Raw genomic sequence first — 13,444 nt, forward strand, 5'->3', positions numbered from 1 at the left:
GGTCCAACATTTTTACTGTACTTCTTAGTGGCTCCAGAATTATTAAACTACCAACATATCTTGGCCCTGCAAGTACATGCACTTCAAGTTTTCTTCAATTTCGCAAGGCTACCTTATTACAATTCAAGATAACTAACGACATAATGAACATAATAGAAGCTAAACTATGTTTCCGTTAATATTACATTACGCAATAGGTAGAAGAACAAAACAGACAAACTTTATATTTAGTACCCCTATTGCGAAAGGCAGCTGGAGTATAGTTGCAGGAAAACTTGCTTCGGATAAAAGTTAAAAACGACGAGTTTAAATTTTTGGAAATGTATTGTATGTATTAATGTATTTGCCAATAATGTTGATAATTTTCACAAAAATCGAAAAATTAAAACAAAGAGATAAAAAAATGGTGATCAATAGAATTTAAAATAAATCAGATAAACACTTTTCCAGTTATTCCATAGTAAAAGGAACATTCGAGAGCAAGTAGCCAGCAGCAGCTGTAAGCGATAAGTAAATTAAATGTAAAATTTCAATTGAGTTTTACTCAAAATTATGCTTTTTGAACTAGTGACCGTTGTAGGTCGAAATCCGCCCGATAGGTTTCAATGAAATGTGCATACATAACTTTTTCATTACATGAAAAACTAGTGGCTTATCGAAAGTTTTTTTTTAATTCAGTTTTTTTATAAACAATTAACTGTTGTTTCTTCTCCCGAAAAAGAATCTGAGGCCGATAGTTTGTAAATTAAAACGAGTAAGATAGGGCTAAGTTCGGGTGCAACCGACATTTTATACTCTTGCAACTTGCAGGAATAACACCAGAGGATCGGAATCTAAGCAATTTTGTATATACATATAATGATATATTTAACTCATACACTAATCGACAAATTCGGCATAAGATTTGTTAGAAAAACGAAAGAAATTATACGTAGTATATAGGAGTTGGAGTAGTATCGACCCGATTTTATCTATTAACTATTATCAAGCCACATACTTAAAAAAAATGTTAACTAGGTTGCATTAAGGTACCTCACATGTAATCACCCATAATATGGAGCTTAGTCAGCTGGATGTTCGAAAATCCTGGCATTAGTTATATAGGGGCTAAGTCAAGTTTTCGTCCAATTGTATGTTTAAAATGTTTGATTGCAATTTGACATACTTTAAATAAATTATTTCTTAATAATTAAATTAATTATCAATTGCTTCCTGATTTATGTACTTTAAATGGAAATTAAAACTGTGATATATGGGAAATATGCGTGGTATAGTCCACTTTACACAGTGACCTGGGAATATGAGAAAGAAATGTACGTACTAAATTTAGATGAAATTGGTTAGTCGGGTGTCGAGATACCTGATTTCACCAATAAGTGTGCGATGCCCATCGTCCAACTTTCACACCGGCTCACGTAAAGCTTTCTCATACCATTTCTGAGTAAAATTTAATGTCGTAATAACTTATTGATTAATAGCGCTTTTAGTCGTTTTTTTCTTACGATTTTATCCATTTTCACACTGTCGGTAATAGTTCTTATAAGATATAAGTTGGGCGAATTTGGTCTTTGAGCTTTAGTGGTTTAGGATATATGTTCATTAAACTAGAGCCCGACGCCCACTTATTCAAAATATTTTGCCCACAGGTACCTCTTGCTACTTGAGCAATACAGTTTTTTATCTTCATTTAGTGCTCATGATCATTTATATATACTTAACCCTATATCAATCTCGCTTTGCTTTAGGTGATACGTACAAACATTAGTTGAACAAAACTACTACACGAGACAATCGTCTCAAGCAGAATACCGATATAAATATATGTCAGATATCAGAATAAGCACTATATACATAGCATAACACCATAACTTAAAACTAAGATTTCGTGCAAATATCATGTTCAAAACAATAGTGAGCATCATATCTCAAATTTCATAAGCTTTTATGATGTCAATATGTTAGCAAGAAGAACGAAGTTATTGTAATAAATTCTAACATAGTTATATTATATTGGATTAAAATTATTACTTACGCATCCCATAGCGATTTTACCTTAATACCTTTTTGAAAATAAGTAGTTAATTGAATCGAAGATAATATATTGTTAATAAGATAATAATATGTTAATATATTCTGTAATGTGCATATTACATTGACGTATACAATGCGATTAACGCATAATTAGTTTTACTAAAATTTTGTTGTACATAATATTTAATTTTTAACACTATATTACTTTTATAGTATTCAACAAAATTATATAATAGCCAAAAGTTTTTCGCGCGCAGTGAAAATTAAAATCAAGTGCGAATTACAAACTAATCCAAATCAATTGAATGAAGGTCGAAAACAAACCGAAAAGAGGTTAGAACATTGCGAATTACAGTGCGAATTACAAACTAATCCAAATCAATTGAATGAAGGTCGAAAACAAACCGAAAAGATGTTAGAACATTGCAGAATATGTATATCTGCCTGTACCAGGTAGAGTCTTAGCTCACTAATTCGTGTAATGTGTTCCAATAAAAATATTTATAAAACATATGCATTTTTGAAAGTTCTTATCAGAATATTAAATGCGCATGCTAATACCTTTACAGTCAACAAATTTCATGGAAATCCTAAGTGCTTTGTCCGAGAAAATTGACTATTCGGTAAACACGCATAGTTGTCTCTCTTGCAAAGGTTTATCCGCGTTTAACTGCTTCCCAAACAGCAGATGTGAAAGCACGGTTTAGAAAAACAATATGCAACATGGGTGAATGGGACGCAAATATCCGTTTTCTGAAAAAATCGCATGAAGCGCATTGCATTTTCAAACGAACACACATATCTTTCTGGAAATCTATTTTATGATCGGATGAGACTAAATATTGTATTTTTGAAGTAAAAGGAAAAAAGATGGTGCGGCGAAAAACTGGTACGTCCCTTGAAACACGAAAGCTTTCTTCAACCGAAAAGCGTGGAAAGGGTGTAGTTCAATTGTGGTATATGGCAGCAAATGAAGTCGGTGGCATTGAGTTTATCGATAACGTGTAAATAAATAATGAATAAATTTGATTATCTTAATATTTTAAACCGATAAATTAAACAAGTTCGGACAAATTAAAGTTGCCAAAGGTTTTTGGTTCTTACAGGATAATGACTCTAAGTTTATTGGAACTTGTTCGTCTCTGGCTACTTCAACCGAGTTAACAATAGCGCGCCAGTCGTTTCTTCTTTTCTCAAGGTGGCGCCAATTGGAAATTTCAAGCGAAGCCAGGTCCATCTTCACCTGGTCCTTCCAACGGAGTGGAGGTCTTCCTCTTCCTCTGCTTCCACCAGCGGGTACTACATCGAATACTTTCAGAGCTGGAGTATTTTCGTCTTCTCGGACGACATGACCAAGCCAACGTAGCCGATGTCTTTTAATTCTGTGCGGGGCGCCGATGCTAATTCCAAGATAGACGAAATTATCTACAACTTCGAAGTTATACTCTCGTGTGACGGTCACGAGAATTTGGATAAATGGAGTAAAATATTAGTTAAAGATACGAGGAATTTAGTACATTTCATGCCTAAACGTCCAGCACAATTTCTGAACTTTCGAGACTACGCCGGTAGTTATTAAACTTTTTATAATTACTTCATAAGATTGTGTTATGTTCGTTGAGCGGAAATTTTTTCTGCTTTAGTTCTTTTTTTTTTTTAAGGCAATGAACTTTGTGGTTTTTGTTTATTGGATTATTTAAAAAAAAAAGCATATATTCATAAACACAAAAATATCATTTAATAATACAAAAAGAAAATAATATTTTAGTTTAAAAGATTTTGTACCCAGTGAGCGGAGACTTTTTCTAGTGTATATAACGTGACACGTAACGTTTTGTCCGGCTGAACCGATTTTAGTAAATTTTAACACATCTGTCTCGTTTGATCCAACTTAATAAAAAGTATACATCACAGGTTAATTATGCTAAAAGTTAACACTTTCTAACTCACGCTTAGGGATACACGTTTGCAATACACAATCAGAACCATCAACAGTTACGATCAAAATCAGATGGCGAATCGATTGTAATCGATGTGTGATATAAAATAGCGCCTTGCTTTACTTATAATTTACGTAAGGTACAAAGTTTGTCTGGTGCATTTGGAGGAGAAGAGGGTGCGTCGATAATGAATCGGCGGGGAATTCACAAAAAAAAAAAAGATACGAAAAAAAAAAAATATTAAATAAAGTAAAAAACGTTATTTAGGAGCTTCCGGAGGTATAACTGAAAATACTTTACTTTGCATTTTGACGTCTTTCCCTGCAATGGTTCGCACGTTCTGCGAGTACATAATGAAAAATCGTTTACCGTTTCATTTTAATACAATATATAAGACACAAAAAAATATTTTTAAATATGTGTTCAGAATTCACAGATTAATCATTCTACCTGTAACTTCGAGTAAAATTCCAAATGATAAATTTATTCCTTTTTCCACTGACAAATACTTGCATGAATCATTTTCAAAATTAAATCTCAGGTACAGGTACAATCCCTTGGATTCTTACACTGAGAATACAGTTTTCGCCTTTCTTCATAAATAATATTTTCACTGCATTGAATAGCTTATTATAATGGTATTAAATGTATACTATTACTATAGTAATACGAGGGCTGTCCGATAAATAACCGACCTAACCATGATGCACGCGACTTTTTCAACATTTTTTTTTTATTTTTCTACATAGTCTCCTTGTAACTCCACACACTTCTCCCAGCGATGCTCCCATCTCTGCAACCCTTCCAACCGTCTTCTTCTTGGCGTCTTTGTCTGCAAAATACGAGTTCACGAAAGAGATTGCCTCCTCATTTGACGAAAATCTCTGGCCGCCGAACGCAGTTTTAAGTTGAGGAAACAAAAAAAAGTCGCTTGGTGCTAGATCCGGTGAATAAGGTGGATGGTCAAGCAGTTCGAACCGCAATTCGTGGATTTTCGCCATGGCGACTGCTGAGGTGTGAGATGGTGCGTTGTCTTGGTGGAACAAGACTTTCTTTTTTTGCAAATGTGGCCGATTTTTCGAAATTTCTTCCTTTAGCTTGTCCAATAATGATGCGTAGTATGCTCCTGTTATAGTTTTTCCTTTTTCAAGATAGTCGATAAAAATAATTCCATGGCTGTCCCAAAAAACACTCGCCATCACTTTCCCAGCCGAATACACAGCTTTAGGGTTTTTTAGGGCTGGTTCCCCCTTTTCAATCCACTGTTTAGATTGGTTTTTTGTTTCGGGCGTATAATGATGAATCCAAGTTTCGTCTACAGTTATCAATCGACGCCAAAACTCGGTCTTATTGCCTCTAAACTGAGCCAACAGAGCGTTGGAAATGTTCATGCGCGCACGTTTGTGGTCTAGCGTAAGCAAACGTGGCACCTAACGCGCGGACAGCTTTCTCATGCCCAAATCTTGGTTTAATATGTGACAAACAGTTTCTTTTGACATCTTCATAATCTCAGCTATTTCCCTAACTTTAATCCGGCGGACGTCTAGTACCAATTGATGAACTTTAGCGATGTTATCGTTAGTGGTTAGTTTTTGGACGCCCAGGACGTTCATCATCTTCCAAGCTCCTGCGACCACGTTTAAATTCAGCTGCCCAAAATTTTACGGTGGTAAACGATGGTGCAGAGTCACCATACACAGAGTCCAACTCATCTTTGATTTGTGAAGGCGTATTGCCTTTCAAAAATAAAAATTTAATTACAGCTCGATATTCAATTTTTTCCATTTTGGGGAAATCACCGAAATAGACTCACAAAAACGACTGTCAACAAATAATTGCGCAAGATAAATTTCTGAAATTTTGGCGAGTAGCTATTATAATATGCACAATTTGAAGTAGAAACTTTTTTTTCAGATGTGCCGCTAACTTCACGTTGAGGTCGGTTATTTATCGGACAGCCCTCGTACTTAGCTGGATATACTAATTCCATAATAGTAGTGGAGTCAGTGAATTTAGGCCCAAAATTGGATACTTAACAAGTAAGGATGGGGTATGTAGAATCGAGAGAAACCAAAGATTTTATACTATCGCAATTTTCTAAGGTCAAAGCCAGGGAACTACTTTCCGATATTGGCACAACTCTACATTAAACAAATGAGGCTCGTTTTGACACTTTTTAAACACAAGGACAAAGTTATTGAAGACAGAGACAGTCAAGAGGAATTTCGAAAATCTACTCATTAGGAACATGGGCACTAGGAATATAACGCCGATATTATCTTTTATGGCAATATTTATTTACAAGAAAGATGATCTTTGACTTTCACTAAGTAACCTCATATATTAAATATATTTTCGGTAAAAACCCAGCCATTGCACAGATATCCATATATTTGATTTCTTTGGACTTGGAAAAGATATAGTATTTAATATATTTCCATTTTCACACTGTGGCATAAGACTCGAAATCAACAACTACCTTACGCTACGACTAGATTTAGTCAGGTCATATTGGTCGAGTAGTTCCCGAGATATAAGATTGCATCTAAAGGTAAGCAGTACCCATACTTCAATTTTGATTTCGACTCCTAGCAAGCCGTTCCGTACCGTAACGTATTAAATGGCGTTGTTTACAATGTCATAGAGCTATTGAACTTTTGGTCCCCTTTTACGAGTTTCAACACAACTATATTTTTGTGGATATGTTTTAAAACTTGAATCTCCAATTGGGGATTCCGAGCGAATCCAGGTCCTTCTCCACTTGGTCATTCTAACGGAGTGGAGGTCTTCCTCTTCCTCTGCTTCCCCGGCGGGTACCGTGTTGGGGGGTTTTCGTCCATTCGGACGACATGACCTAGCCGGCGTAGCCGCTGTCTTTTAATTGGCTGAACTATGTCAATGTCGTCGTAAATCTCATACAGCTCATCGTTCCATCGAATGCGATATTCGCAGTGACCAACGTGCAAAGGACCATATATCTTTCGAAGAACTTTTCTCTCGAAAACTCGTAACGTCGACTCATCAGATATTGTCATCGTCCATGCCTCTGCTCTATACAGCAGGACGGAAATAATGAGTGACTTATACGAGTTTTGTTTTTGTTCGTCGATAGAGGACATGGCGCTCATTTGCTGCAAGACCGGCATAAATCAAAAAACGTGATTTTTGAGTTAATGCTGCAGAATTGTTCGTTATATCATACTTCATGTTGAGTGAAAAATTCATATGAATACCTCTTATATGCTCCGCTTGAGAAGATGTGTAAGGTTGGAGTCACCGTGTAAGGTTGTAGTCAGTTGAAAACTTTAAACGCGTTTTCTGGAGAATCGATTTTTTTGACTTATGCCGGTCTTGCAGCAAATGAGCGATTGGTTCTCAATTGCCTACTTAGTCCAAAGTAGCACCTGTTGGTACAAGTAATACTTATTCCAAGATAGACGAAATTATCTACGACTTCGATGTTATGACTGTCAACAGTGACGTGGGTACCTAGGCACGAGTGCGACGACTGTTTGACCCATTTGCTTCGCCGCCTTATCCATTCAGGAGAAAGCAGAACTTACGGCACGTTTGTTAAGGCTAATGATATCAATATCATCAACATACGCCAGCAGTTTTACACTCTTGTAGAAGATGGTACCTTCTGTTTCGTTCTGTAGCTCGGCCGGCAACCCATCAGCCCCCGCAGCTTTGTTGTTCTTCAGAAGGGAAATTGCTATTCGAACTAATTCATGGTTGGGCAATGGAACGTCTGATACATCGTCATTGATTGGAGAATCGGGTTCGCCTTCTCTTGGCATTATGTTTTCATTGCCATTCAGTAGGCTGGAGAAGTGTTCCCTCCATAATTTTAGTATGCTCTGGGTATCGGTTACTAGGATCACCTCTGGGGGGTTCTACAAGAGTATGCTTCGCTCCAGAAACCTTCTGTTAGTCACCGAATTTTTTCGTGGAATTTTCGGGTATTACCTCTGTCGGCCTGCTTGTCAAGCTCGTCATACTCAGGTATTTCGGCCTCTCATTTTTTGTCTGTAAATGCCTCTCATTTCTCTCTTCAACTTTTGGTATCTATCCCACCCCGCACGTGTCGTGGTCGATCGTAACGTTGCGCGGTAGGCAGTCTGTTTCTCTCCGATGCGACACGGCAGCACAGAAAGGTAAAAAATTTGTTGAGCTCGTAAAATGAAATCCCAAAACTAGACAAGAGAAACTACAATTTAGAAACATTCGAATAAAATGAAGGGATCATGGGTAGTATTTCAGATATAAAGATTAGAATACAATATACTACTTTTTTAATCATTGGTGTTTTATCAACAGCGAACAAATATAGTTTTGTAACAAACATAGATACCATACATTGGTATCTGCCTTAGGAAGTTCGAATGAATTTACATTTTTGTCATCGTAATATATATATAAACTAATTTCTATGGTAATGAATCATTTTTTTTTTTGTTTTTTTTTTTTGAGCAAAATCTAAATTTAATTGTTTTGATGTTTGTTAAACAATTTTCATCTGTTTATTTATCTGTCTAATCTTCACAATCAATCTTCAACTTCGACTGAAAAGAGTTGAAAGTCGTAATACTAAAATTTATCTGAAATTGAACTGGTTCACCGAAACCGAGATATCAGTAAATTTCTCGCTAGAAAATCTTCCTCTCATTGAGTCTTGTTCGTATACAGCGCGTGCACGAGAAACCAACTTGTTCGTTCAACGGAACTCTTCTATTGCGCAATAGTTTTTATTATTGTGTTGTTGAAAACGCCTACAATAAATATAAATTTATAATTTCCAATCTATTTTGTTTTATTTCTTTCTAGTATGGTTTTTGAATTAAAAGTATAAACATTTGTGTACCACCGGTGGTACACATCGCCAGATAAATGAATTTGCCTGAGTACCACCGGTGGTACACGCCGCCAGATAAACGAAGTGCCCTTGTACCACCGGTGGTAAAACGTGTTAACATATTAGAGTTTGGAGCCACGCCCACTTTTGAAAGTTTTAAATGAGCGATGCCCATTTACACATAGCTTACTTGTAACAAGTCACGATTTCGTATGTTATTGTTGTAACGGTAGGCCTAGGAAACGTGCTGTTACGACGGGGTTAGACTATAGGGAATGGGGTGTTAGATGAGTGGGATTCATATGGCAGAAAATCTATTTGGTATGTCGAGGTCGATTCTGCATAAGTAGGAGTTTTTAGATGTTAATAGCTCCACTGTGAATGGTGGTGGGTGTGTGTCTGAGTTATGCAATCAATCGTCGACGTAATCATGAAAAAACACCTTCTTTTTGTTGCTGTTATTGTTGTAGCGACAGTGTTTTGCCGAATTGTCGGTCCTTGACCGGATAAAAAAATCCGGCTCCAATCAGGTTACGTAGATTCAACTGTCGTGGGAATGGTCCTCTTAACGGCCTAGCTTCAAAAAGTTAATAGAGGGATGTTTTCGCACAAACCACCGAGAATAGTGCTTTGGCATCATCAATTGTAATGTTATGGTCCAGTCTGTACTCCTACGTCCACGTTATAAATATGGTCGCTGTGATTGTAATGGAAGAGAAAGAGCTTAGAACTCTTGCAGAGAAGAAGCAAAAAAGGTCGGAACGATAGCCGTTTACTTTTGAGCACTACTATCGACTCCATTGTTGTCAATATTGAAATTCCTTCTGATGGTTGAGAGTATTTCGAAATGTAGAAATGAAACAGTAACGGTGTGAGGACACCACCTTCCAGAACCCCCTGTTCAATTTTCATTCATTTTGAGTTTTGTCCTCGAAACAATACGGATGAATACTGACCGATCAGGTAGCTCAAAGTCCACCCCTTCCACCCTGAATTGAGCGTGTATTGTTCAATGCCCCAAATAACTCTGTGTGGTTGACTGTGTCAAAAACTATTGACAAAACCAACGTTACGAGTATCGTCCTATCACAGATTTTTGATTTAGGCTGTGAACTACCTAGGCGCTTATGACGCTAAGTGTCGAGGTGGTGCAATGCACTTTACGGAAGTCATTCTGCTGGTTTGCTAGAATCAGATGTTGAGTGATGGTCGAGAGTAGCAAGGCCTCAAGTGAATTTACTCCTGGGGAGAGCAGAGTTATCGGACGATAGAACTCCCGTTTGTTGACGGGATTTAGATCCTTTATGGTAGGTTCACAACGATCGGCTTGGAGTAAAGTGACACGCTCGTAAGCTAAAAAACCTGCTTCGGCTGAGAAATTGGAGCGAGTTCCGCAATTCTTCCAGCCGGGATTGAGCGTGGGGTAGCAGCTGCGATCACCTTGTGGAATTGACGTTCGCTAACGATGGGGTACGTCCATAGGATTGGGTAATTCGATGAAAGTGCTGTCGGTAAATTCTGTGAAGCCGACCCAGTTAACTTTGCTAAAGAACAAAACTTTACTAAATTTAACGTAGGTGCGGTTGTCCACAAAAATAAGGTCGGGGGCTTCCCAATCAACAAAATTATGGGCAAATGATCTGATGTGAGGGTTGGTCGCCGGATTATGCTATTTATCAGACCACCACCATGGATGATAATATCATGCGAGGTAATACAAATGGCTATAATGCAGGTGGGAGATCCATCGTTCTCTGCACAAATTGACGAATCGTATATCTGCTCCGCCAGCTCCAAGCAAAAATGTCAAAGATTGTGATGCGCCTTAAAGTCTGCTATTACCAACGGTTTTCACTACGAAGTAACACCAATGTTCAAGTGATATCCTGTTGGGCAACATGTAACATATAACAGGTGGATTAAGGGATCGTCCCAGCGTGAAATTTTCGAGAAATAGGCTTTTATTGTGAAATTTTGAAATGGAACATGAAATTATTACGTTCGCTACAGCTCACTCTGCGTATCCAATCTTTAAACGCGTTTTTCTCAGAATGGGGTTTTTCAAAACGGTTTCCACTCTCAAAGAGTTTCGAAGATATCTAGAGAGAGAACATTTTTAACGTTCGCTATCGCATTATTTTTTTTTTTGGAACGAAATTCCTTACGGCAGGCTTGCAGAAGATAAGATTTTGCTGCGGGAGCTAACTGAAAAAAAAGTGATAGTAAAAACCGTAAGAAATATCCGTAAGAAATAACCCGTAAGAAATAACCTGTAAGATCGCTAGTTATAGCCTACTTTTAGGTCTTGCAAAATAATTAGGTATGAAAATCTGTAACATTATTGTGTATGCAAATTTTGCATAGAGCGCAACAGACTGCAAACTACATCTGCCAAATATTAAAATACAGACGTTCTTATGGACACTGTTATTTTGACAGCTACACGACTGCAGGCCGACAGTTGTCGTTCCCGCTAACTTGAATATTTCCTATATTTGCCAACGGCAGTAGGACGACAGTAGAGTTGATAGTAGAATGGAAGATAGAAAGAGGAGGTAGAGTGGTGATGTCACTAATATGTAAAATGTAAAATTATTCACAGGTCTAACAAACTTGACGTTATTTTACAAATAAAAGCATAAAATAGCTCTATTATATCATTTGTAATAACAATTGATAATTTAAAACAAAAAAAAATTTACCAATTTTTACTTATTTTTTGCATAAAAAAAATTTCACTTTGAACAAAATATTAAAATTTCATTGAAGTGAAAGGTATTAGTATGGCCACAACGATATTGTGTACATGCAAAATGGACAGCTGTGTTGTCTTGGTACATGCCGGCCATGCTGTCGCAGTCATTGTGTTCACCACCTGAGAATTCTGCATGCACTAAATACGTTTATGGGGAGATGAATTGTTGCATATTTTTTGGCGCAGGCTTTGAGGAAATAACCCGTAAGAAAAAGACTGTAAGATCGCTAGTTATAGCCTACCTTTAGGTTTTGGAAAATAATTAGGCATGAAAATCTGTAACATTATTGTGTATGCAAATTAGTTTTGAATGAAGTGCGGAACACATAGAGCGCGACAGACTGCAAACTACATCTCTCAAATATTAAAATACAGACGTTCTTACGGACACTGTTATTTTGACAGCTGCACGACTACACGACTGCAGGCCAACAGTTGTCGTTCCCGCTAACTTGAATATTTCCTATATTTGCCAACGGCAGTAGGACGACAGTAGAGTTGATAGTAGAATGGAAGATAGAAAGAGGAGGTAGAGTGGTGATGCCACTAATATGTAAAATTATTCACAGCTCTAACAAACTTGACGTTATTTTACAAATAAAAGCATAAAATAGCTCTATTATAGCTCTATTATAGCTCTATTACGAGTATATCATTTGTAATAACAATTGATAATTTAAAACAAAAAAAATATTTACCAATTTTTACTAATTTTTTGCATAAAAAAAATTTCACTTTGAACAAAATATTACAATTTCATTGAAGTGAAAGGTATTAGTATGGCCACAACGATATTGTGTACATACAAAATGGACAGCTGTGTTGTCTTGTGTACATGCCGGCCATTGTTATGTTGCTGCCTTCTTACGAATGTTCATGTATTATCATGTTGTATTTTTTTTTTGCAAATTATATCGATTCTACATTATCCGAAGGAACTTCGTTCCTGCCTGGTGTCCCACGACAGCGCATTTCTTGTTTATCTTCCTATTTCTTTTACGAAAAACTATCGAAAAAGGCCAAATTCGATACTTTTTGTTCAAACCGCTGCAATTTTGTCAAATTTCAAAAAAGATTTCATAGCGCAATAACGACTTTTTGAAATTTTTAAGCACCTTTATTTTACGTGTCATTTCAACAATTTATTTAACTATTATATACCCAATTAATAAACACAAAATCATTTTGTATTCATCATGAATGTATTTATAAAAAAAAGGACTGATGGTTAACTTCAACATTTAAAAAATTGCGAAAATCTGTGATTTTTCAGAGGGTCAGACTGAGACGATACCTTAAATATTTTGAGTACATCGCCGTACTGGATAGCTATGCCTTGGTTTCTTGGACCGAGGCTATCGATACGCCTCCCCGACTCATGAATGCATTGTTTTCCTCGGCTTCGTATCTTCATATATGGTTTAGTTAAGGCGCTCTATATGTTTTCGATTAACAGCTTTTATGGGCAAGGCAATAGTATAATACCGCTCATATGCAATACCAATCAACCTGGAACACGCCAACCGAGTTTCTTTAAGATCATTATATATACATAAGTTATAGCCTGCAAAGGCATACGAACGGACAGAATCAGTTTTGGGTCTTACCAATTACTATTATACTCTCCGTCGCAACATGCAGGGTTGCAAATTTTTAATTAAAAAATTTTGAAGTAATTAAATTTTCATATTTTGAGTTCTTTTAGTCCCATATTTGGGTTTTAACATTTAAAAAATTGTTTAATGCATTATTTGCAACCCAGGTTTCGAAAGTATAAAAAACATGATGTATTTACAATAAGTAGATATTAAGATATCGCATTTATTTGTACCCATTCCTGCGGCAACCAAAGTCTTCTTGAGT

General features: G+C 36.6%; 1 protein-coding gene and 1 long non-coding RNA gene across 9 annotated transcripts in view; one reads left to right on the plus strand and one right to left on the minus strand.

Moving 5' to 3' along the window:
• LOC125779611 (uncharacterized) overlaps positions 1-13,444 on the plus strand; it is a 49,728-nt gene that overhangs the window by 28,177 nt on the left and 8,107 nt on the right. The window lies entirely within an intron of this gene.
• The window catches only part of LOC105227075 (uncharacterized), a 142,309-nt gene that overhangs the window by 21,142 nt on the left and 107,723 nt on the right, over positions 1-13,444 (minus strand). Inside the window, exon 5 of one of the 8 annotated variants that reach the window (XM_049460263.1) lies at positions 7,772-8,167. The exons of the other annotated variants lie outside the window; for them this stretch is intronic. Within the exon in view, the coding sequence (XP_049316220.1) occupies positions 8,040-8,167 (128 nt within the window). The 3' untranslated portion in view covers positions 7,772-8,039. Of the gene's footprint in view, positions 1-7,771; positions 8,168-13,444 lie in introns of those variants that run through there. 8 annotated transcript variants of the gene reach the window in all.

This window comes from Bactrocera dorsalis, chromosome 6 (assembly GCF_023373825.1).
Source record: "Bactrocera dorsalis isolate Fly_Bdor chromosome 6, ASM2337382v1, whole genome shotgun sequence".
NCBI classification, from domain to species: domain Eukaryota; kingdom Metazoa; phylum Arthropoda; class Insecta; order Diptera; family Tephritidae; genus Bactrocera; species Bactrocera dorsalis.